The 22564-nt window shown below is 47.5% G+C and overlaps 1 protein-coding gene across 1 annotated transcript in view; it reads right to left on the bottom strand.

Annotated features, from left to right (window-relative positions):
* The window catches only part of Onecut1 (one cut homeobox 1), a 31409-nt gene extending 15001 nt beyond the window's left edge, over positions 1–16408 (bottom strand). Inside the window, exon 1 of the mRNA XM_028773611.1 lies at positions 14928–16408. Coding sequence (XP_028629444.1) covers positions 14928–16032 — 1105 coding nt within the window. The 5' untranslated portion in view covers positions 16033–16408. The remainder of the gene's footprint in view (positions 1–14927) is intronic.
* Between the last annotated feature and the right edge of the window lie 6156 nt (positions 16409–22564).

The raw sequence follows: 22564 nt of genomic DNA, 5'->3' as shown, positions 1-22564 counted from the left end.
GGGTACATCTTATATATGCACTTTTAATTTTATTGCATTCATTTACTTGTGTGTGTATGCATGCACGTGCGCGTGTGTGTGCAGATTGAGGTCAGAGGACAACTTAGGGGAATTGGTTTTCTCTGCCCACCATGAGGGTCCAGGAGATTGAACTCAGGTCATCAGGCTTGTGGCAAGAATCTCACTTATATATAAAACTAGAAGGAAAGATTATGGGATGCAGAGGTCAGGGAGGACCGGAGCAAACAGTATCTTCTGGACATGACAGGACCTCTGCACTCATGAGCTCACGACTGCTGTGGTTACCAAGGTGAACCTGCACAAGATCAACAAATGGGCATTCTAGCATGGGGTTGGAAGGAGTTTCTAGGTCCCCACCCCTCACTGAGGAACTGTTGATGGGTTTTAGGGGAGGGAGAGTCAGTTTTCTTTAAGTGTGGCGCCCTTGATTGGTTTACTATGTTCCAGGGGATGGTTTCACATTCATGAGTATATGTGTGCGTGTGTGAACCCCACTAAGGCATTACTACTGTTTAAACTATGAGTAGCATTCATCATCTACGTAGAGACAGGATGGTCACAATGTGCAGTATAGCAAATGAAGCACACACTCTGCCTTTATTCTCAGAGCACTTAATGCCAGAAAACATTTATGTGGGTTATTTTTTTTTTTTAATAGAGGCTATGAAGTTGGGAGGGTAGAAAGGTGAAGAGAGAATCTGGGAAGAGTTAGGGGGAAGTATGTGGGAGTGATTATGAGCAAAATACAGTGCATGAAATTCTCAAAGAATTAACAATATTATAGGGTTTTTTTCCAAGCAAGAAATAAATGAATATTGAGAAAGACATCATCTCTTGGTTATAGAGTAACGAGCAATTTTGTTGTTTCCTTGCTATAGTCTCATATTTTCAAAAGTTTCTATGTAGGCATCTATTACTTAGAAAAAAAACCATCTTTGAAAGAGGAAGCCAGCCGGGTGGTGGTGGCGCACGCCTTTAATCCCAGCACTTGGGAGGCAGAGGCTGGCGGCTTTCTGAGTTCGAGGCTAGCCTGGTCTACAGAGTGAGTTCCAGGACAGCCAGGGCTACACAGAGAAACCCTGTCTCAAAAAACCAAACCCCCCCCAAAAAAAAAAGAAAGAAAGAAAGAGAGAAAGAGAGAAAGAGAGAAAGAGAGAAAAAGAAAAAGGAAAAGGAAAAGGAAAAGAAAGAGGAAACCAAATCTTTGTTAAAATTTCATGTGTAACACTGTAGGCTGCCATGTCATTCAACAATAGCAAAAGCAAGCAAAAGCCCTTAATACAGTGAAATATTCAAGGATAGTAATGGTTGTCAGAGAGGACATGTGAATTATGATACTTCTAAAATATAAAACCATAAAACTTTATTTCCCTGAGTAGTTTATAGACCAATGTAAGTGTCTAAAAATAGGAGATTGATTAAATAAATTATAGCACAACTATAAAATAGGAGATCCATAAATGTTTTCTGGCATTAAGTGCCCTAAGAGCAAAGGCAGAGTGTGTGCTTCATTTGCTGTTCGGCAGATTGTGACCATCCTGTCTCTACACAGAGAATGAATGAATGAATGAATGAATGAACGCTACTCATAGTTTGGACAGGAGTAATGATGGATCATTATGGCCTTTGCTATCTTTTATGTGTTTTCAAACATTCCACCGTAAATGTAATAACACAAAACATTTTTATTCAAAATTTTTATTTGTAATTATGTGTATTCCTATGTGCCTATGTATATGTGTGCATGTGGATGCAGTGCCTATATAGGCCAGAAGAGGGCATTAGATTCCCTGCAGCTAGAGTTACAGGTGATTGTGAGTCATTGACATGGGTGCTAGAAGTTCAACTCCTCTGCAAGGGCAGTAGGCTCTCTTACCTGTGAGCCATCTCTCCAGCCCCCAAGTTACTTTCCAAAGATGACTTGCAGTGCAACTTGCATTGAAGTTGGGGTCGCTTTCCACCTCCCTAGAACATGGCCACCCTGTACTGTTTCTCTACTTGTCACTCAGCCCGCCACACTGGCACACTGCCCAATGTGGAAATAAGCATTTCTAGAGCAGAAACTGTCAGCCAAAACACTAAAGCAAGAAGCATTCTCCATTTTCCCTAGAAATGTACTGTTTGGGAAATGAAAAGGCCTTTAATTATTTACAAAGAAGACCATCCACCCTACACACACACAAACACACACACAAACACACACACACACACACACATACACACGCACACATACAGACACACACACAGAGACAGGCACACAGACACACACAGACACATGCATATGTGTGGATACACACACACACACACATGCACAGACACGTACATGCAAACATGTGCATGCACACTCCCATGCTTTTAAAGCCATGTTATCTTTGGAGAGTGCAGAAGAATCAGGTCTTAGAAGCCCCTTCCCATGCAGGCTTCAGGCTTGTCCCCCAACCCCTATACAGATAACTAACACTTTTGTCTCCCAATCCCTATACAGATAACTAACACTATTCACTTTTGTGAATTTCCTTCCAACCTATTCCTTATGGGATAGCAATATTGAAATCTAAAATTCTATATTTTTAAATTTAGTACACAATACTTGAAAACACACAAAAGTACCATGACAAACTTAATAACAGGAGAGTGGTTTGGGAAGAAAACTTTGTATGCCTACTGATTATTTAACTTTTTAAAAGTTATGGTCATATGACACATATTAAAAATGAGTGTTTATTAATTGGAAATGACCCTTCTTTCAATTTGGAGCTTATGGGACAACCATGCAAATAACTAGTATGCTAGGCAGTTTTGTGAACTAGACACAGCTAAGATCATCTAACAAAAAGAATATCAGTGGAGAAAATTTCTCCATCAGATAAGCCTGTAGAAAATTCTCTTGATTAGTGATTGATGTGGGAGGGCCCAGCCCATTGTGAGCATCCCTGGACAGGTGATCCTGGGTTCTGTAATAAAGCAGGCTGAGCCGCCTGTACGTGATGAGCAACGAGCATCACCCCCCTGTGGCTTCTGTCTCTGTTTCTGCCTCTAGCTCCTCCTTTTGACCTTCTTTCATAATTGACTGTAAGCCATAAGACAAACCATTTTCTCTCCGAAGGTTTTTTGTTTGTTTGTTTGTTTGGTTGGTTGGTTAGTTGGTTTGGTTTTTGTCTTTGTTTTTAATATAATCTTGGTTGGCCTGGAACTCACAGAGGTCTGACTGCCTCTGCCTCAAAGGCTCTGGGATTAAAGCCCTGTGCCACCATGCTTGACTCCCAAGTTGTTTTTGGTCAGTGTTTTATCACAGCAATAGAAAGCAAACTAAGGGGCTGGAGAGATAGCTCAGCGGTTAAGAGCACTGACTGCTCTTCCAGAGGTCCTGAGTTCAAATCCCAGAAACCACATGGTGGCTCACAACCATCTGTAATGAGATCTGACGCCCTCTTCTGGTGTGTCTGAAGACAGCTACAGTGTACTTACATATAATAAATAAATAAATAATAAAAAGAAAGCAAACTAAGAGAACTAGATTAAAGAAAGGTGGAATTCTCTTTCTGATAACACAGCTTGTGTTTAGAGTGCTGTTCCCATCACAGGCTGGCTCATGACTTAATCAAGATGAGCCAACACTTGCCTGCCATACCTGTGCTTAGTCTCCTCTATCAGAATTGGGATTACTTTTGTTCCTCTAACACCAGGGATGGGTGTGTTTGACCCCTTACATTGGTTCTTTAAAGGTCTGGTATCTTCAGAGGCAGCGATTGGCTAGGGTGGGAAGGACCGATGACCACACTATCAGAGTTGCTCTGTGGATAAAGTTATACCCAAGTATTCAGCTTCCCAAGGCAGGGTCACAGTCTTTAGTCCCCACCCTCCACTCCAAGGATGTCTGCTTCATTTTATTTTTAAAGTAGCTTTCAAACTTTACACCTCCTACACATATTAGCAGCCCATCTCAGCTGCTACGGAACTGTCCATCCACTTCCTGACATCCCAGCATGCTTTCAAAAGTACAAATCTGATCATTTCACTTCACAACTAGCCACGGGTGCCTTTAGCCCCTGCTGCCAGAGGTCCTTAGCTTGTACAGTACTTTTAAGGTTCCTCTTTTGTATCTGTGTATTTAGCCCAGTGCCTGGTACATGAAATTCTCCAGCCAGTGTTCATGTAAATGAAGGAATAGGGGCATACTGAAGGATTTGCTATAGTCTTTCTAGGAACTTACAGATACAGAAACCTCCTGGAAATCCAGGTTTAGATGCAGGAGGTCAGGGCTGAACCCAAGTTCCCAGATGCTGCTGGTCTTTGAGCCTCACTCAGAGAAGAAAGGATGCACTGAATCCTGATAGCTTTCAAGAGTTGAAAGAGTGTGTATTTAGAATTAGCTATTCCTACAGGGATTTTGAAATCTTCAAGTGAAATTCAGCATTTAAAGAGATGAAAAGAAGTTCCAGAGTTTATATACATATCCTGTACACACTGAGCAACGAAACACACTATTCCAGAAATAAGAGAAAAGTAAATAAAAGTCATTTGCTATTAAATTCCCAGTACCATGTTTTCCTTACCCCCTTGCTCGAGCCCTAGCCTGCAGGGGTCACAGGTGTGCAGCACTACAAAGGGCTGCATCTGGAAATCTCTTTCAACATGTATCCTTTTCACCCCTCTCCACCAATCCGATTTTCTCCCCCAGAGGAATGTAGAATGCATGGTGTTTTGCTCTTCATCACTGAAATCAGAGCCTGGTGGATGCTTTCGTGGCTGGTGGGGAGGTGTTGCTGAGCTGGGGGAAGAGAGAAGCCACTAGCTTTATAGTAGTTCAGATCCAAGAAATCTGCAGAGAACAAAAGGTATGGGTAGCTTGTGACTGTAGTCCTAGCATTGGGGAGGTAAAGGCAGGAAGATCAGAGGTTCAAGGCCAGCTTTGGTTACAGAATGAGTCAGAGATAGATAGAGGGATTTAGCTCTGTAGACCAGGCTTGCCTCAAACTTAAGAGAGTTGCCTGCCTCTGCCTCCCAAGTACTGGGATTAAAGGCATGCGCCACCACTCAGCCTCATTAGTGTTTTAAAGAAGAGTTTATATTATGTATCCATACGTCTCTAAACACAGTTGTTTAACCTTGCTTGCTTTTGAGTTTTGCCTTATATAAAAACATTCTGCTTCATATATGTATGCTTACGCTTGGGCTATCCTGTTTTTCTGTTCTTTGAATTAAAGGTTCCAGAAGCAATCTTTTCACATTTCCAAGAAAGCTGTGAGTTTAGAATTATACAAAAGAGTGGAATTCCTAGACACGAGTGGGCCCATAACTATATGATGGTGGCAAATTTGTTATAGCAAAGATGCTAATTTACACTTCTGTGGTAGTACATAAGAAATGTATATGTGTCCATGACAATCCATGCTTCCCTGTTAGCTTGTGTTCCATGGACGGTTACCTCCTGACCACCCAACTGGAGAGGCAAGCATGAGACACTGCTGTCTAGACTGAGCCCTGCACCCCACACCTTGTTTAATTTTAATCTAGGTGAACAAGATACTGAATAGAGACAGGAGGTGAAGGTGCCTTCTGGGCTTTGCTGTAGTCATGACAGGAGGCACTCAGTGACAGAATGAGACCTGGGAGGGACCCGAAGGCCAAATCCTTCGTTTTACCTTTAAGGAGATAGAAGCTCAGAAAGGTTAAATTACTTGACCAAGTCTGAGAGCTAATTGCTGCATGAACCTTTCTCTAGGGCACTTGATTCTTAATCTTGAGTTGCCCGCACCTAGTAATTTAGGACAGCATGATGTCATGTATGAAGTTATCAAAGAATTAATACAAATATTATACTAAAAAGACGGGATGACATGATTCATAATTACCTTAAATATTCAAATAATTGATTTATTTTTAAAGGTTTAAATTGTTTAACTTAATTAACTGATAAATTTGATAATGTCCCACTTCTTTGCTTATGGTGTGCACAGACATAATGTTCAATGGGATGAGCGGAGACCGAGACAGCCTCCTCAATGACGGTTTTCAATATGCACATTTACCTATACTAAAAGACATGGACCTCTTTAGGAAAATAACCCCCAATTATCTCATTGGTGATTCTTATTATTGAATCATCTCCCCGGGAAAATGTGAGGCATCTCCTTAAAAAGCTTGTGTGTGTGTGTGTGTGTGTGTGTGTGTGTGTGTGTGTGTAAAGCAAACATCAAATCCATTAAGTTTCAATTTACTCTCCTTTATGAACACTCACAATTAAGCCATCTTAAGGGGCTGGAGGCCGTGAGATTAAGGTAGCATAGCATCAGTAAACTTCTTTATAATGCAAGCCCACTTTACACTGGGCATGGAAGACTCATTTGTAGCAAGGATAGTTAGTGCAGAAGACTCTGACCCACTCACTGCAGGAGAAAGAATCAGACTGGGGAAGGGGATGCTTAGTGACAGGCAGTGAATCCATGTGAGAAGTGGCTCCCACAGCCTACAGGGGACATGCTAGTTTGTGCTGACCTTGGGAATTCTCTGCTTCCCCACTCTTGCTTAGCTGCCTTGCTCTCTCTACTTTAATTTAAAATATTCTTTAAAATATTTCTCCAGGGCTGGAGCAGGAGCTGAGTTGGTTGTGTGTTTGCTTCAAATGCTTGAATGCTCTGGATTTGATCCCCAGCACTATGTAAACTGGGCACGGTGGCACACCCCAGAACTCAGGAGGTGGAGGCAGGAGGATCAAAGTTCAAGGTCATCCTTGGCTACATAGTGAGTTCAAGACTAACCTGGGCTACATAAAACCCTGTGGGGTCTTTTTTTCTTAATGTTTACATTTAACAATGCCTTTGGTTTGATAATAAAAGCCTTCTGTGTGTGCCCTCTCTCAGTTCGAGGATGAAGCTTACCAGGGTTTTATTACTTTGGGGTGAAGGCTTGGAGGCTTAAATACCTAGTGATTTTGCCCAAGAATGCTGACTATACTGAACTGAGTTACTTCTTGTTCAAGTTTTCCTCCTGGCAGTCATTTTAATCAGCACTTCTCCTATTTAATGGGCTTGTAGTGCCATTACATAATCGCCCAGCTCGCCAGATTAATGATGAAAAGACGAACTGATTTTTCCAGCTGCATCATTTGAAGTAAACGTTAACTTTCTTTCTGAGTCTTTCCTCTAACAGCATTATCGTGACAAATATGTCTTTCTCTAGAATAAGTAATTAGAATTTAATCACTTTAACTGCATCTTAATTACCCCAAATGAATTGAAAGGACATTTAATAGCAAAGATTAAATTGCCTTAATGAACGATTTTTGTGACTCCATCAATATTGGAATCAGGGTAGAAGCTCCTGACCCACTCGTCAAGGCGCCTGTGATAAGGGCCACTGCCAGTAGGTGGCGTGCTTCACACGCTTGTATATTTAACACCCCTATCTCGAATTTTGTTTAAGAAGGCAAGAGGAAAAGAAAATGAAAAACACATAGTTTGCTGTGTTCTTCTGACAAACTGTCTTTGGGACCATTAAATCATCATTAGTTTTTAAAAGAAAGGAATGATTGCAGAAACTGTCCGTTCTCTTTACTCCATGACTTATGTGAAGAAAGAGAGGTGGCAGGCACATGGGTATGTGACAGAAACAGAGTTGCTCTCGAACAATCACCAGCATACAAGCAGAGCTTTTTATCAATTTGCGCTCTCTCCCCCCCCCCTCTCTCTCACACACACACACACACACACACACACACACACACACACACACACACACAGAGTCCTAAATTTGGGGTAACAAGCAAGTTTTGGAAGAACAGAGCCAAAGGCATATGAGAACATCAGCCTTGGAAGCACGGGTGGCCTTGGGCCTTTGGGCCTTCCTCCAGGCGTGGGTCCCAGAGGGCCAGGCTTACCCACAGAGCATATCTAATGAGATGGCCTTGCCTATCGATAATTGTTTAAGTGAAATCGTGGATAGAGAGACATGGGCTTCACATCTGTTACCGCTCTGGCTCCTTCTTTGGAGGGGATCAATTAAAAGAAATCTTGCTTGTACATCTAAGAAGAAAGAATTGTTTCAAAAGCTTTCCTTGAGAGCCTCAGAGAAAATATTTACTCTATAATTTCAAAAGCTTTATGATGTTCAGACCTTGTTAAATGGATGCTTACGATAATGATGTTCGCATTCTGGGTGTAATGATTGTGATCTGGAACTGGCAACAAAAGTTATTAGTGGAGGATATGTTTGTCCAGGACCTTTAAATTGGGCAAACTGAGTCCACGGCAACAGTAAATTCCAGTGGAGTGACTAGAGACACATTATTTAACCCACTACAGAAGGCATCAGAGAAAGCCAGAGTAACTACCACACACCGTATAGGTTCCCAGACCTCCATGCACACTATGATCACGTGGGAGCCTGGGTCACACCCCATTCAATTAAATAGAAATATCTGGGGCTGCAGCCAGACATTAGTTGTTTAGATCTTTAAGTGAGTTCCACGTGTAGTAAGACTTATGAGCCATTGCAGAGACAGGGAGAATTAAATGGGAATGTCTACCACAGCATAAAACAAATACAATGTGAGCAAACAACTTAAATTCTCTTCTTATTCGTTGATATGACAACCTGACGAATTGTCCTCTAGGGTTGGGCTCTCCTCAGCTGTTGTCCTATTAAATCGACACATTAAACAAACAGAAATTGTTTTAGAAGCTATTTGTTCCATTGTAACATCTTTGGGAAGAAAGGTATGTAGATAGCACAGTGATGCAGAACAGTGAGTCTCTAGTTAAATAATTGTATGTTTGTATCAAATAGTCAGATTGTCACATTGCTGGCCCAGTCATCTGTCACCTCAGGAAGAAACTAAGATTTATCAGAGTGAATATATTTGGTTTTTTTTTTTAAATAAAAGCCTGTAAAATGGGTGGTATAGGGATGTATGATTGTATACAAAACTCATTTACATTAAAAATAAGATATTCCTTCTTGTTGGACTGTTAGGCTGATTTTTCCATGTAAAAATAACATGTCTCTCTTCTGAGAGTGCACGCTTGTCTTATTCAAATGTCAACACACAGAAAATGATCAGTGATGCATATGGGCTGAATTTTTTTTATATACTAGAAACGGATTCTATAACAAGCATAGCTTCATAAAATCCTTCTTCTGTAGCTACCTCGAGTTAGGGGACATTCCATTTTATCAAACTGTGGAAATCTTAACATTTAAATAGGCTCTGAAATGAAACTGGTTATTTCACTTTCGAGCCACTAGGGTTGAGTTACGAAAATGAACATGTGTTTAAATACTCCACTATATGCAGTTTACCGAGAACACTGGACATTACCACTTCAAGGACATGGCCAGCACTAACTATGGAAGCTGAGGTGTGAGACACCTGGGAACCTCCTTCTAAATTACCCACAGCCATTAGAGTTGAATATTTCCTTTTCTTTTCAAGAAAACCAAGAATGGATTTCACCGGTATACTCTGTAAGAACCGTTGCTTGGGAGAACTTTGGGGACCAGCTTGTTTGATTAGCTGAATTTGCCACGGATGTGGAAGATGACGACATCAAACAGCTAGTGTAACAACCTCCTTAAAGACTTCGTAGATTAGAGATGACTATAGATTTTTCCCCAGCACGGATCAAAGGGACTGAATTGAACGTTTTAGCTTAATGATTCAACTCCTGTCACACCCACCGGGACGCAAATTCCGATTTTATATGCTGATGTGCACGTGCCATGCCACGTAGGAACAAACCAATCAACACCAGATCTTTGATGACAGTTTTGATCTTCTTGACGACCCGACAGGGTCAGTGTTTATTCCAGGATGGGCCTCCCGCTCTCACAAACTTCAGAATATTCGCTATTAATGTTTCTTTGCTACAGCATAGGATCCTGTAGCATCTTAGCTGCCTTTTAGGGAGAGTCCAGAATAAGGCGGATGAGCTCTGTCCAGGGTCCTGACTCTGGGCCTGGGTTCCATGCCTGCAGGCTCTGACAGCCCTTCGACTCATCCCACGGGAGGGAAAAACAAAGGCTTCTAAGCTTAAGGCCAGGGGGGGTGGGGTGGGAGTGGAGGGGTGCACTCTGACTCACACACGCCAGTTTGCTGGGAAGCAAGCAAAACAAAGGAACTGTTAATCGGTGCGGACTATTCTGGTCCCAGCCTCGGACTTCAGACCCCCAGGGTCACCTCTGCAATTATCACTCTTTTCAGGTAAAAAAAACGTCAGCGGAATTCCGGCAGGGAATCAAAACATTTACCTTTTTCTGGGTAGGTAACAATTAGGAGTTGGGTAGCTTGGAATTCGGGTTGTAATTGGTAGGAAAGGAATCGCGTTTCCCTCGAGGAAGCTTTTCTTAGGCATCCTCTTCCTCCTCCACACCCTCTTCCTATCAAAACACTGATTAGAAAATCTTAAGACAAGGGTGCCCTAAAAACAAAGCCTGAGCCAGCCTAACATCTATTTCCTGTTCCCTCTCCAGGCGGCCACTAGGGGTCGTGTGCAGCGTCCTCTGCTCAGCTTCTCCAGTTGCAGCAAAATCGAACCTGGGTTCTGAAGTCTGGGAGCGAAGCCAGTTTCATCTCTGCCTCTGCCCAGCTCGCAGAGGGCAGAAAGCTTCAAAGATAGTCACTTTATAGGTTTTGGATGGCTTTGCTGCTACGACATACCCGTACTACCGGCTATATCCTCTGTGTCAGTTGTAAGCGGCTGGGTCTATACTGACTGCAATACCCTGGCCCCTGGGCATATGGGGATGACACTCAGGATCCAAAGAGAGCTCCAGGCTGCATTTTGGGGAGGACAGGATAGGTGGTAGGTACCTTCTGAACATGCCACGGGCTTTGTTTCTGGTGGGTGTTCTCTCTGTGTGGTGCACAAGGTCACTACACCACAGCCACCAGGTCTAAGCAGGCTTAGCCCGCTACAAAAACTACAATTGCTAATTATCACCACAGGCACACCTACACTACACGCCTGTGAGAAAAGATGCCTTTCAGAGCCTTCTGGTGACTGTCTCAAGTCCTTTTGACTTCATCTGGTGCGTGCTTGTGTGTGTGTGTGTGTGTGTTCCAGCTATCCCAGATCACCCCACCATTCATCCCTGGAGCCTTTGGGACTCTCAGCTGCCTTCTGATAACGGGTTATCCCTTAGCCTAGCCGGGAGAAAGCCATTTCAGGCCTTGACCCCAGCCTCCAAGGCGGACACGGTCGGTCGGTCGCGCCCTGCGGGCCCTTTGTTCAAGCTGCAGAGAGCTAGTAGCAGCTGCACCACGGGAAAGCCACAGCTCCGGGCGCCAGGAAATCGGTGTGGTGGCACCACCTTCTTTTCCCACTCTGTAGCCCAGGAGACCTTTCAGCCCTGGCATCTCCTGTGCCCAGTCCTGGTCTCTCTCTCTCACTCCACCCAGAATTCTTCAGGGGTTGAACAAATGCTATTCCTAAGACCCAGCCTAGCATTCCTGCCTGGCTGTCGCTGCAAGGGCAGCATTGGACACTTGAAATGTCACCGGTCGGGATAAATATTAACACAAAAGCAAATGGACGTGTGCAGAGCCAGTTATCAATCAACCAGGTCGCAAGGCCACTCACAGCAAACATGGCCCAGGTTGGGTTGGGCAAGACTTTCTCAGGGCCACTTCCAGGTAGGAACACCTCCCCGCTTCCAACTCCACCATCTGCACTCAGTTTAGATCTTCCTCTAGCACAGAGGAGTAAATACCCGAGCGCAAGGGGGCGAAGTTCCGGTGCTGCCGGGCAGGTCGTCTTCGTCTTCGCGCAGGGCTCTGGAGGTCTCCTCACCTCCAGCAGGCTTGGCTTGCTCAGCACACAACCTTGCCTGGGCTGAGGACCTGAGCAGCCACCACCGCCTGGGTGCACAGTGCTACATTCACTGGTGGGTGTCTCTTGCAGGCTCTTCCGTGCTGCCAGCTCCCGCGGAGGGGCCGAAGCCTTCTGGAATATTTAATTGGAGGCTAATCTCCTCCTGTCTTGATAGACGCCCACGTCAGAGGCGGGGCACCCAGCTTAGTTTCCCCACCCCACTCGGGATCAGGAGCGGCGTGCGTCTGGTCACGATGCGTTTTAATGAGCAGCAGCAAGCATTACGTTGAGGCAACATATATTGATTTTTAAAAGGTAGTTAATTTGGTGAGAATTTCCTCCAGTCTTTCACCAGCGCTTGTAATTTATACACCAGAAGCGCCTCCCAAACATACCGCCACGTGCAGAAGATTTTGACCCTCTAAACAAGCTACAGTGGAACACAGCACAGAGAGGCAAGTGGAGAACCTCTCTATCACTAAAGAGTAGAGGAACTCAGCAGGGTCTTATTAGGGGGTGGAGAAAAGGTGCTGATTTACTCTCTGGCAAAGCTGCATGGCTGGTCCTGGGAGCAGGTACTAAGTTCCTGCAGTTGCCACACCAAAGCATCAGGCGGATCAGTCCTAGAGTTCATCACTGAGGCCTGCTAGTCACCATTTCAAGGATCAGAAACCGACTTCTCTTAAGAAAGAAAGAAATCAGTGAGCAGGGCTGGGTTTTCTTTAGTGGTTCCCAAAGAGCCTGGGACTTTCCTGGGAGAATGGGATGGTCTCCCCCCCCCCCCAAGACTCTGGTCCAATCCTTCTCACTCTTTTATGTTAAAGAAACCAAAAAAAGGGAAGAGGAAGAAAGAAAGAAAGAAAGAAAGAAAGAAAGAAAGAAAGAAAGAAAGAAAGAGAAAATGAAAGAGGCAGCTCTGCTGTGTCTCAGGACATCCAGTGTCCGCTGAAGCCTCCTATTTCCCACATATTCTAGGAAAGGGCCTCATGCCTAGAGCCAAGAATAACAGAGCTAGCCATCTGGAGTTAGTGTGTAGATACCCCTATGATGACCTTCTTAGGTCCCATGAGCACCCAACTAATGCCTTTGGTGCATAGGTTCTAGAACTTGGTCTTTATTCACAGGGCTTCCCAGCACTAAGAAGCCATGCTCCCACACCAAAAAAAAAAATTCCTGGCTCAATTTTCTTATCTGGAGGCCAGAGGGCCTTGCACAGGATAGATTTAGGTTTTCAGGACTAGGCACTTATCTTGATACAGGACCTATCATATCAGTCTGTCCTTCCCGGGTGTGACAGAGACCAGGTGGAGTGTCACTGATGTCTGGAGTGTCTTCACCAAGTAGTGGGATGTGACTTTCGTGAGGGGGTAGCTTTTTATCCACACTTCTGGGCCCCACGATGGCTAACTTGCCTGGAAGGTCTGGAGCAATGGCTTCAAGAAGGTGTAGTGGAAGGTTCTGGAGGTTCAGCAGAAGGGAGAGCAGCAAGGTCAGCTGCCCACAGGGGCCCAATGGAGCCAACGCTACATAATGGAACCGAGAGGCTTAGGGGTGACAGCTTTTTCAGTCCAGGTCCCCTGTCTGAGCTGAGGCCTCACCAGATTCCTGGAGTCACTAACCCAAGCCTGTCTTGAGAGCTTTAGAGCAAAGGGTTTAGCTATGCTAGAAATTCTGGGCAGTCAGAAGCTGAAGCAGTGTAGCATCCATGACGGAAGGCCTCTAGAGCCCAGATGCCGGGAAACGCTAGGGTAGCCTCTCGGGCTAGGATCTGAGGCTAGTCTGCACCTACCTCTCCCCAGCTTCTCATTGGCAGGCACCGGGTGGGGGGAGGGGGCTCGGCCTCATGCTTTGATTTTAGTCTGTGAAACGGCTCAGTGCCCTCGGCTCAGAGAGGATTGACTGTCTTTCATTCTCTAGGGACAAATTAATGGAGAACGATCAGTTAATTAACAAACCCTCATTCCAGCGTTTACCTTTCTCTTCACCAAGACTCAGACCTGGGCGCAAGGCTCAGATGAAACTGTGTGTGTATGTGGCTTGGGGCTGGGGGGGTTGAGAGTGGGAGGATGTGGATACTGGAGTCAGTCAACGCGACAGCCTCCGCCCAGGTCTCGTGAACACAGTCCGCCCCTAGGCTGCCCTCTTCTCGAGTCTTCAAGGGTCGCCGAGTGTGCCTGGATCCCTGGTGCAGTTCCAGCTGAGCTCAGCTGTCCACTAGATCTCTTGGCTCACTACGGGAGCCAGGCCTGGTGCCTGCACTTGGCAGCTGAGACTTTCAGTGCCCCCCCCCAATCAAACAGCCTGATTGGGAGTTTAACTGGGAGACGGGCTTGCTGATTTGAAAGACATTTACACATTCCCACTCCATAGCAGCACAGAGACTTAGATGGGGGAAAAAATCACGACGACGACGAAAAAGCTAGTTGTCAGGAAGAAACCGGGAGTTTCCTGGGGACCTGGTCACTGTCCGCCTCTGTCCCTCTCCTTTCCACAGCCGGTTATACACTTAGCGCACCTGTGATAACCCTTCCAAAGCAGCCCGCCATGCACTCATCGCCTGCAGGTTTGGAATCTGTGTACACACCCTATCGAAGTGCGGTTTCCCTTACGCGCGGCGCCAATAAAACCGGCCAAGAGTGGGTCGCTGCAGCCAGCTCAGCCAAATATTGACGGCGGGAGCTTGAGCAGCGCCTGCCGCGCGCGGGGTATGTGCCTTGGGCAACGGGAGCTATTTCTAGTCATGCTTCGTCCCTTCCTAAACCCTCTTGTGTTCCTCGGAGAACCATACGCCCAGTGGTCTGCCAGGTTCCAAGAGTCTCTCTGCCTGCGGCTCAAAACCTTACAGCTCTGTCCCTGAGCACAAACGCAACCCCGAAGTCGCGGGGGCCGCCTCGTTCGGTCTTCGAAGCCTCCCTTAGCCCAAATGCGCTGAGCCTTTGGAGAAGGAGGAGGAGGTTGGCTACCTGAGCTGGCTCTTCCAGGTCTAGAGACACCTCTCTTGAAGAAAGGGGAGGCGGAGCGGGACTAAGCGCGCTCAGCCTTTCGCATTCCCTCCCACCTTCAGTCCCTTATCTCGCCCACGCGCCCACGGCTCACCTGCTAAGCGGAGCGCCGACATGCGCTGGAACTCCGGCTCCTGCAGCCACTTCCACATCCTCCGGAAGGTCTCCCGACCCGACTTGAGTTTGCTCCAGGGCTTGGGGTTTCGCAGCAGATCCGAAAGGGTCCCCTGGGAACGGCAGAGCACCCTCTGCGCGAAGATGGCCTGTGGGATGCTGTAACGTTTGAGCTCGGTGGTGATACGCTGCGCCACCTCTTTGGTATTGATCTCTTCCATCTGCCCTGAATTACTTCCATTGCTGACCTGCGCGCCGGTCACCGAAGGGTTGGGCTCCCGGGCTGTGCCCAGGAGCTGTCCGTGGCCCTGGGCATTCAGGTGGGCATGGGGATGGTGCGGAGGAAGGCCGTTGATGGGTACCATGCCGGCCGAGGTGGGCGTGAGGTGCTGCTCCCCGTGGCGACCAAGCATGGCAGGGTGGTGGGCTTCAAAGCCATTTGGGGTGAGCATCTTGTCGGTGGGCATAGCCGCGCCGGGATGAGCATAGTGGGGAAGTCCTTGCTGAGAGTTGTGAATACTGCCCAGACCCGAGCCAGAGAGGGGCGAGAGGCTCTGGCCCATGCCAGCCACGTCCTTGTGGTAGGGGGTATAGAGGTTATTCATAGAGGCCAGCCCGCGCTCATCCCGCATGAGTGTGAAACTACCGCTCACGTTGCCCGCCAGGCGCTGGTGGTGGTGTGGGTGGTGGTGGTGATGGTGGTGGTGGTGGTGGTGAGGGAACTTGTCGGACACGGTGGAGATGGGCGGCAGCGGCTGCAGAGGGGTTAAGGTAGTGTAGGTGGTGGGCATGCTCATACCTGGGGGAGTTTCACAGGCCATGGTCATGGTGGGGTGCAGGGGACCAGCCAAGCTGTGCTCAGGGGCGCGGTGGTGGTGGTGGTAATCGCTGCCTCCGCTGCCGCCGTCCAGCAGGGACGCCATGCCCATGGAACGCGGGTGCGCGGGAGGCAGGTGGCTGCCGCGGTGCCCCACGGAGCTGCGCGCGTGAGGGCTGCCGCCCAGCAGGTCAGCAGGGGCGGGCACCGGCTCATGGCTCACCCCGTGCAGCTCGCCGATCGCCTCCATGGTCAGCTGTGAGTTCATCGTGATGCGGGCGAGCGGGCTGCAACATCGATGTGGCCGGGCAGAGGCGGCGAGGGGCGCACGGAGTCCAGTCTTCACATCGGCTGCCTGCGACTGTGGCCTTTCTTCCTCTCACTGTGGGGATCTGTGTCTCTCGCTCTTTCTGTGTGTGTCTTGCCTTCTCTCTGGCTCCCACCTTCCCCTCTGCCTTTTTTTTTTTTAATATTAATTTCCAAAAAGGATCCGTGCTGTTCGGAGAGCGCGGTGCCCCTAGCCCACCCAGCCCGACTCCCTCTCGCCCCTCTCCTCCTTAGAATCCTGCTGTCTCCGGCTCCCTTGACGCGGCCCGTGCGCCTGCCGCGGCTGCTGCCTGCCTGTGCCGCCCGCCAGCTCGAGCCATGGCTCGGTTACTGTTGCAGACTGTGGCTGCGATTCGGTAGCCGCCGCCGCGGCCGCTGCCCGCCCTCACGCCCGCCGGGCGCAGCGCGCATGCGCGCTGCCAGGCCCCGCCCCCTCGGTCCCAGCGCTCCGTGACGTCCTAGCACAAATGAACCGGGGTGGGGGTTGGGGGGGGTGGCAAAGCTTTCTCGGCGGCGCCGAATGGCCCGGGACCGGTGAGCACGTGCATGGGACGCGCGTAGAGCGCGACCTGGAGCCACCGCCACAGTCCTCGGAGACTTGCTACCTCCTGGTCTTCCTCACTTCCTCCCTCTCTCTTCCCAGCCCGACTTTCTTGCCTGGTTTCTGTCATCGTGGGCCAGCTAGGTTAGAGAAACAGAGTACCTGGGTCTGAATTACTGGTTCCCGGTGCAGGTTATCGGCGGGGAGCTGGGGACTATGCCATGGCCTTCGCCCGTTCGCCCATTGAGCTTTATTACCTGGAGGGTCGCTGGAAGCCAGCTCATTCCCTGTTCTTAAATGATTGTCCTACGGGGACTTGGGACCTATACCCTGAAGGCCTAGGTGGGCGCTGTAGAACTGGCATCCATGATCCTTTCAAGTACTTCTCGAACCACCTTTCCCTATCTGAGCCTGGGGCAGAGGAGCACTCAGGGATCAGTGATCAGTGAGGAGCACTCAGATCGAGGCCACACCTCACTGTCCCAGATCTCAGAGAACTTTCACAATGCTCCCAATTAAGACGCCTCTCTCCCACTTTGGTTAACTCTGCTTGGGGGTTACTGAGGGAGACAGGAGAGAGGGCCTGGTTAGCATGGGGGCAGTGTCTGGGGAGCTAGTCTTTTAAAGTTACTCCATAGCCTTTCTAGAAAAGAACCTAAAGGCTGCTGCTTAGAAGAAGTATCCACGCAGGCAGAGTGCACGCGGTTGAGCGGGTCTCCGCTTGGACCGCAGGGACGCTTTCCTTTTCCTGGCGTCCTTGCAAGAAGCCTCCAGATTTGAAAATCAATTCAGCTTTGGGCATAATTGTGCCCCTGTCACAGTCACGCTCCAATCCGGAATTGAACCCGGGCCTTCAGCCTGGTGGGGACGCGTGGGGAGGCCCCCAGTGTGGGACACACACCCGGCCGCCACATGCCGCGGCTTTCTTTTATTTACAAAAGAAAGAAAGAAAAAAGTCCGTAACAAAAGGCAGAGCCTTGTCTGCTTAGGTGCTTTTATCCCTTGGAGAAAGGACAGATGTGCCCATTGTCAGGCCCTCGGCAGTTACGGCCGGGTCAGCGCCGAGCCTCAGCCTGGGGCTAGCAATGTTCACAATACAGATAGCCTCAGAGCGGGTTTTCAGGGCTCAGCTACTGAACAAAGTGTCTGAGGCCTGCTCTGGGCCAAACACTGAACCTACCGCCTGGGTTTTCTTGTAACCGTTTTCAGAGAGCCTAGGATTGAGTCGTCGTGGTGGGATCTATAAGAAATTTTTGTTGTGGTCAACCCAGGGGCCGAAATCTCTTCAGTTAAGGTACAAACGGGCTCATCTCTTAGCTCAAGTGCCTGCCTCCAGCAGCACAAGACCCGCAGTCAAGGTCAGTGGGTACACTAAGACTTCCTAGAAGACCAGTTCTGCTGGGTCTCAACATCAGAAACGGCTCCATCCTACCAAATAACTCCTGTGGATTCTACTTCAAGTCAGCTTGGTCATGATCATTTTAGGAATCTGAACCTCCTTCCCCCCAGGAAAAGGTCATGGGGGGGAATACATTGGCCAAAACCAAAATAATACTAATTTAATTTTTATCATCTCTTCAGACACATTCAAGCACAAAAATATTTTCTAGAAACCAAATCTACCTTTCCTTCCTTCCTTTTTCCTCCCCCTTCCTCCCTTCTTCCCTTCCTTCCTTCCTTCCTTCCTTCCTTCCTTCCTTCCTTCTTTTTCTTTCTTGAATTCCTTTCCTGTAGCATAGAGTGCTTGTATCTCTTGTAAGACCAAACGATGGGTTGAAACAATCTCAGCTCAACTGTTTCTGCCACCATGTTTTAATCCCATTGAAATGATTGATCTGCTCTTATGGCCATCTCTTCTTGAAAGACTGTTCCTTTAAAAAATAAAAAAGGAATTAGTACACACGTCGTTCTTGGTGTTACCCTTCTCCTTTAATTAAAGATTTGATCTTGGAAGTCTTCCTTCATGTCAACTCCTAGCTGAGCCCCTGGAGCCCATACAAAGGGTGGGGTCAAGGAGCTCAACTCTGCCAAAAGGGACTCTGTCCAAAAAGGACCTTGTCAAAAAGGTGTCTTTTTTCAGCTTTGGTTCCCAAAGGAGAAAAGAAGTTGAGGAAGGATCTTTCTGCCTTGCCCACCTCAGTGTTTGACATTACCCCCACCCCTAACAATCTCAGACTTTGTTTATAAATCTCCCTCTCCCTCCTCCTCCTCCTCCTCCTCCTCCTCCACCACCACCACCACCACCTCCTCCTCCTTCTCTTCCTCCTCCTCCTCCTTCTCTATTTTACAAGCACTGTTTTCCTGTAGTTGGTGAGTCAGAAGTAAGGTGTTTTTCACCTCTCAGAAGCATTTTCTGTATGGTGGGTAGAAAGGACACTTTTTTTCTGGCTTCTGAGGGTACTGGAGTTACCTGCTGTTATCTGGTCTTCTTTTCAGAGTGCCCAGTACAAAACTTGCCCCTCCCTTAGATATCTCTCTCTCTCTCTCTCTCTCTCTCTCTCTCTCTCTCTCTCTCTCTCTCTCGCCTTTCCTGTAGCCTAGAGTACTTGTCTCTCTGATAAGACCAAAGGATGGATTGAAGCAATCCTAAGGGAAGAGAGAATTAGAGTCTATAGAAGTGTTCCTTGAAACTGGACATTAAGTGTGTGAAGCAGAGGGAAGGGCTTATACTTAACTGCTTCAGTTCTAAGCAAATGAAGAACAATTATAGAAGAACAATGTAAAAACTATTAAAATACAAGCTTAAAAAACAGGGCTTAACTAAATGCTTGTTGCAGTATTTTTATGTTGGAACCCAACTTTTGTGCTACTGGGGCCTTGAGCTGGGCAAAAGCTCTATCACAGATTTTTATTTTTGTAAATGTCTTAAGTGCCTGGCAGTAGACAGGTAGGTACATGAAATTTGTCCTCTGCTAGGTAGGCTAGAGTTTGTAGGGCAATGCCATCAGACCTGTAGAAAAGGCCGTTCTATAAATGCTGGCCACATGCAGTTCTCTAAGAATGGCCCGTGTGATTCAGAGTTAATGGCTTGGTTTTCTTTGTGAGCAGTAGAGGTGTAACATATGGACCATTCAAAAGGAATGTTTCTATGCTCTTTGGGACATCAGGTGTTCAGTCCCTATCTGGTGACTGCAGATAGGTTTCAGAAAGTGTTCCTACCCCAGGCTTCAGGTAAGAGACTCTCAGCCACAGCGTTTGAAGCCTAAACCTTCCTGAAACTTGCAGAGTCTAGAATGAAACTCCCAGGGAGGGACATGCAGATGGCATCTGACTACAGCAGAACTCTTGATAGAATGGGGTGAAAGATTTGAGTCTAGATGCTTCCTGCAGGGTTCTACTGTCGTGTTCTCTCAAGTCTTTCCATCTCTGAAGAAATTTATTCAGAAAATTGCTGTTGGCTTAGAATAGACAAGAATTATAGAAAACAGTGGCCTGGTGATTTATTGTTGAAAACAATTAAAACAACACATTAATTCCCAGTTCCATTCGATGTGGATGTGACTTCTCTGGTGGAGGAAGTGGGAACCAATGCTTCTAATACCCCCTTTCAAGCTTTGCCCCTGTATTTAATATCTATATAGTTTTCATTCCTATTTCCTTCCTAAAAATTGTTTTGCGCATGAAAATGGTTTTAAACCTAGCATTTTCACACTATTCCTCCTGTCTCTTATCCCTCAAATCCCCGAAGAAGATGCCTGCGGAAAGGCGGGAGGCTCCCTCCTACCCCACCTAACATGGAGTTCCAGGAATTGCTTGGAGCCGCCTAGGTGGCGGTCTGAAAACTGACCTCTCCGAGAGCATCTCTGGTTATTTCCTGGGCAAGGAAGAAAACCACTTGCTCTCCTGGGACCCTGGGTTAACTAGCAATGGATTCTTTTGGGTTGAAGTTCTTTCTGGGGGGTTACCTACTTTGGCAAAGGTTCTGCGCCTTCAAGTCAAGAACATTGAAGGGTGCCACAGTGGTTGTGGAACTGGGGGAGAGGTATCTGGCTTCTTGGTGACAGGTGGCAGAGTCCAGCGCTGCAGAATGTTAACCTGACACCCAGGAAATTGGCTTTCTTCGGTCTGATCTTCAGTGGGTCTTCTCTTTTAGTCATAATTTCAAAGTAACGGGGAAGGAACCCTGCCCAAGATTGTGAGGGAGCAAATGGGGAGACGATGAATTTTGCAGATTTGGGGTGTCAGTGAACACTCCTGAGTTTTGTAGATTTGCGGTAGCAGTGACCACTCCACTTCCAGTCCTCGTCATTTGGAATTCTATGATGGATTATCATTGGCTTCCTGATGGTAGAGAGTGCCAAAGGTGGGAATTGAAAAGGGAAGGGTGAGAGTGAGGGGCCATGCCTTGGCATCATTCAAAGCGACTCAAAGTAGGGAAAACTCAGAGGGGTGGACGGAAGGCCAAGTGTACTAGCGATGCTCCTTAGTAAGATATTCCTCTCTGATTTGGGAGATAATTAGAAAGCAGAAATCACTAGCCACCACCCATCCAGGAGCCTCAGATGCGCAGGGCTCGGACCAGCCAACCTACCCGAAGTCGGGCCTGAGGCATGCCCTCTCGGCGAATGTCGCTGGCAATGCCGACACAGGCCCAGAACAGCTGCACTTGGGAAGGAGGAAAACTCTTTAAACAAATCATTTTGGTGTCTAATCAATTAGTGTTTGCGCAGTCAAGTACCATAGATTTAACAGAATAATCGTTACTGCCCTTGTCTTTATTTGACCCGCAGACACCTAGAAGATTTAAAAATAAAACGCAAGGTGTTTTGAGCGCCTGCCTCGTTGCCTGCGCTTCCCTCCTCAGCCTGCTCCGCCTGGCTTGGCTTTTGCTTTCTCAAAGGGGAGATTCATCTTTCTCTTGGTACTTCACTTTCCACACTTCATCTCCTGTCCCCCCTTCCGTCCTGGCCGGCCTTTCTGAAATCAGCCAGCTACCTTATCGGTCTGTCCCCATCCTCGGTCTCTGACCCAGAGAGTCTTTGCGAAGGCCCTTTAGCCTGAGCGTCATCAGAGCATAGGATTATGGAGTGGGGCAGAGTCCTTTGCTCCATGCCAACCTCCAGACCATGGCCCTCATGCGCCTTTCAGAACTTGTCTAAGACAAAAGACTTCTTGTACTTGACCTCTGGTTTCAACAGGGCTGGGGAAAGATCTTGGCCTGGGCAGGCGGGGGCGGGGGAGGGACGAGGTCTTGCAGGCAGTAGGGGTTTGGTAAGAAAGCTTTGGTCCCATCGCATCGTCACCTGGCTGTGAAGTATGGTGTGTCAGTCAGTGTGACTGAAGAAGAGCCAACCCAGAGGATTATCAAGGTATCAGGAACTGTCTATCAGATGCAGGCTTCTTTGGACTTGGCTCATCCCACGGTCTATGAGATGTGTGTGTGTGTGTGTGTGTGTGTGCACTGTTTTGCCACTGGAGTCCCCATGCCTGAGACAAAGTCCCAGACAACAGAAGGGAGGGTCATTAGGGCTAAGAGTCACAGAGGTGGGGCTGTGGGAATACGGGCATGCAGGTGGGAAACTTGGAAGACCCAAACACCTGCATCCTTTTCCTTCCTTTAATAGTTTAGGGGAGTAGGGAGGTCAGCGGCAGTGAGGCTGATACACCTGGGTTGAGGTTTTGTTAAATACTAAGCTGTAGCCCTACTAGGAGGGGGTGGGTGGGAGGTGAAACTGAAGGTGAATCTGCCCCATTTCCACTTTGTCAGCTCCCCAGCCCCCAGTTCCAGATGCTCCAAATACTCCAGAGTATTTCCACCCCGTTGGAGCTGGCTGGCGCCCTGGTTCCCAACATCACCTGAGAAACCTTCTCAACAATAGATGATTATAATGTACTTGACTAATGCCTGCATTTTCCTGTTTAACATACATTAATCCAAGTAACAAAAAATCAATATTGCTAACAACACTGCAAACAAATCCTAGTCCATTTC

The sequence above is a fragment of the Grammomys surdaster genome, unplaced genomic scaffold (genome assembly GCF_004785775.1).
Source record: "Grammomys surdaster isolate TR1022 unplaced genomic scaffold, NIH_TR_1.0 231, whole genome shotgun sequence".
Classification (NCBI taxonomy): domain Eukaryota; kingdom Metazoa; phylum Chordata; class Mammalia; order Rodentia; family Muridae; genus Grammomys; species Grammomys surdaster.
Note: the sequence above shows the minus strand (reverse complement) of the source record. Positions and strands in the feature narration are given on the sequence as shown.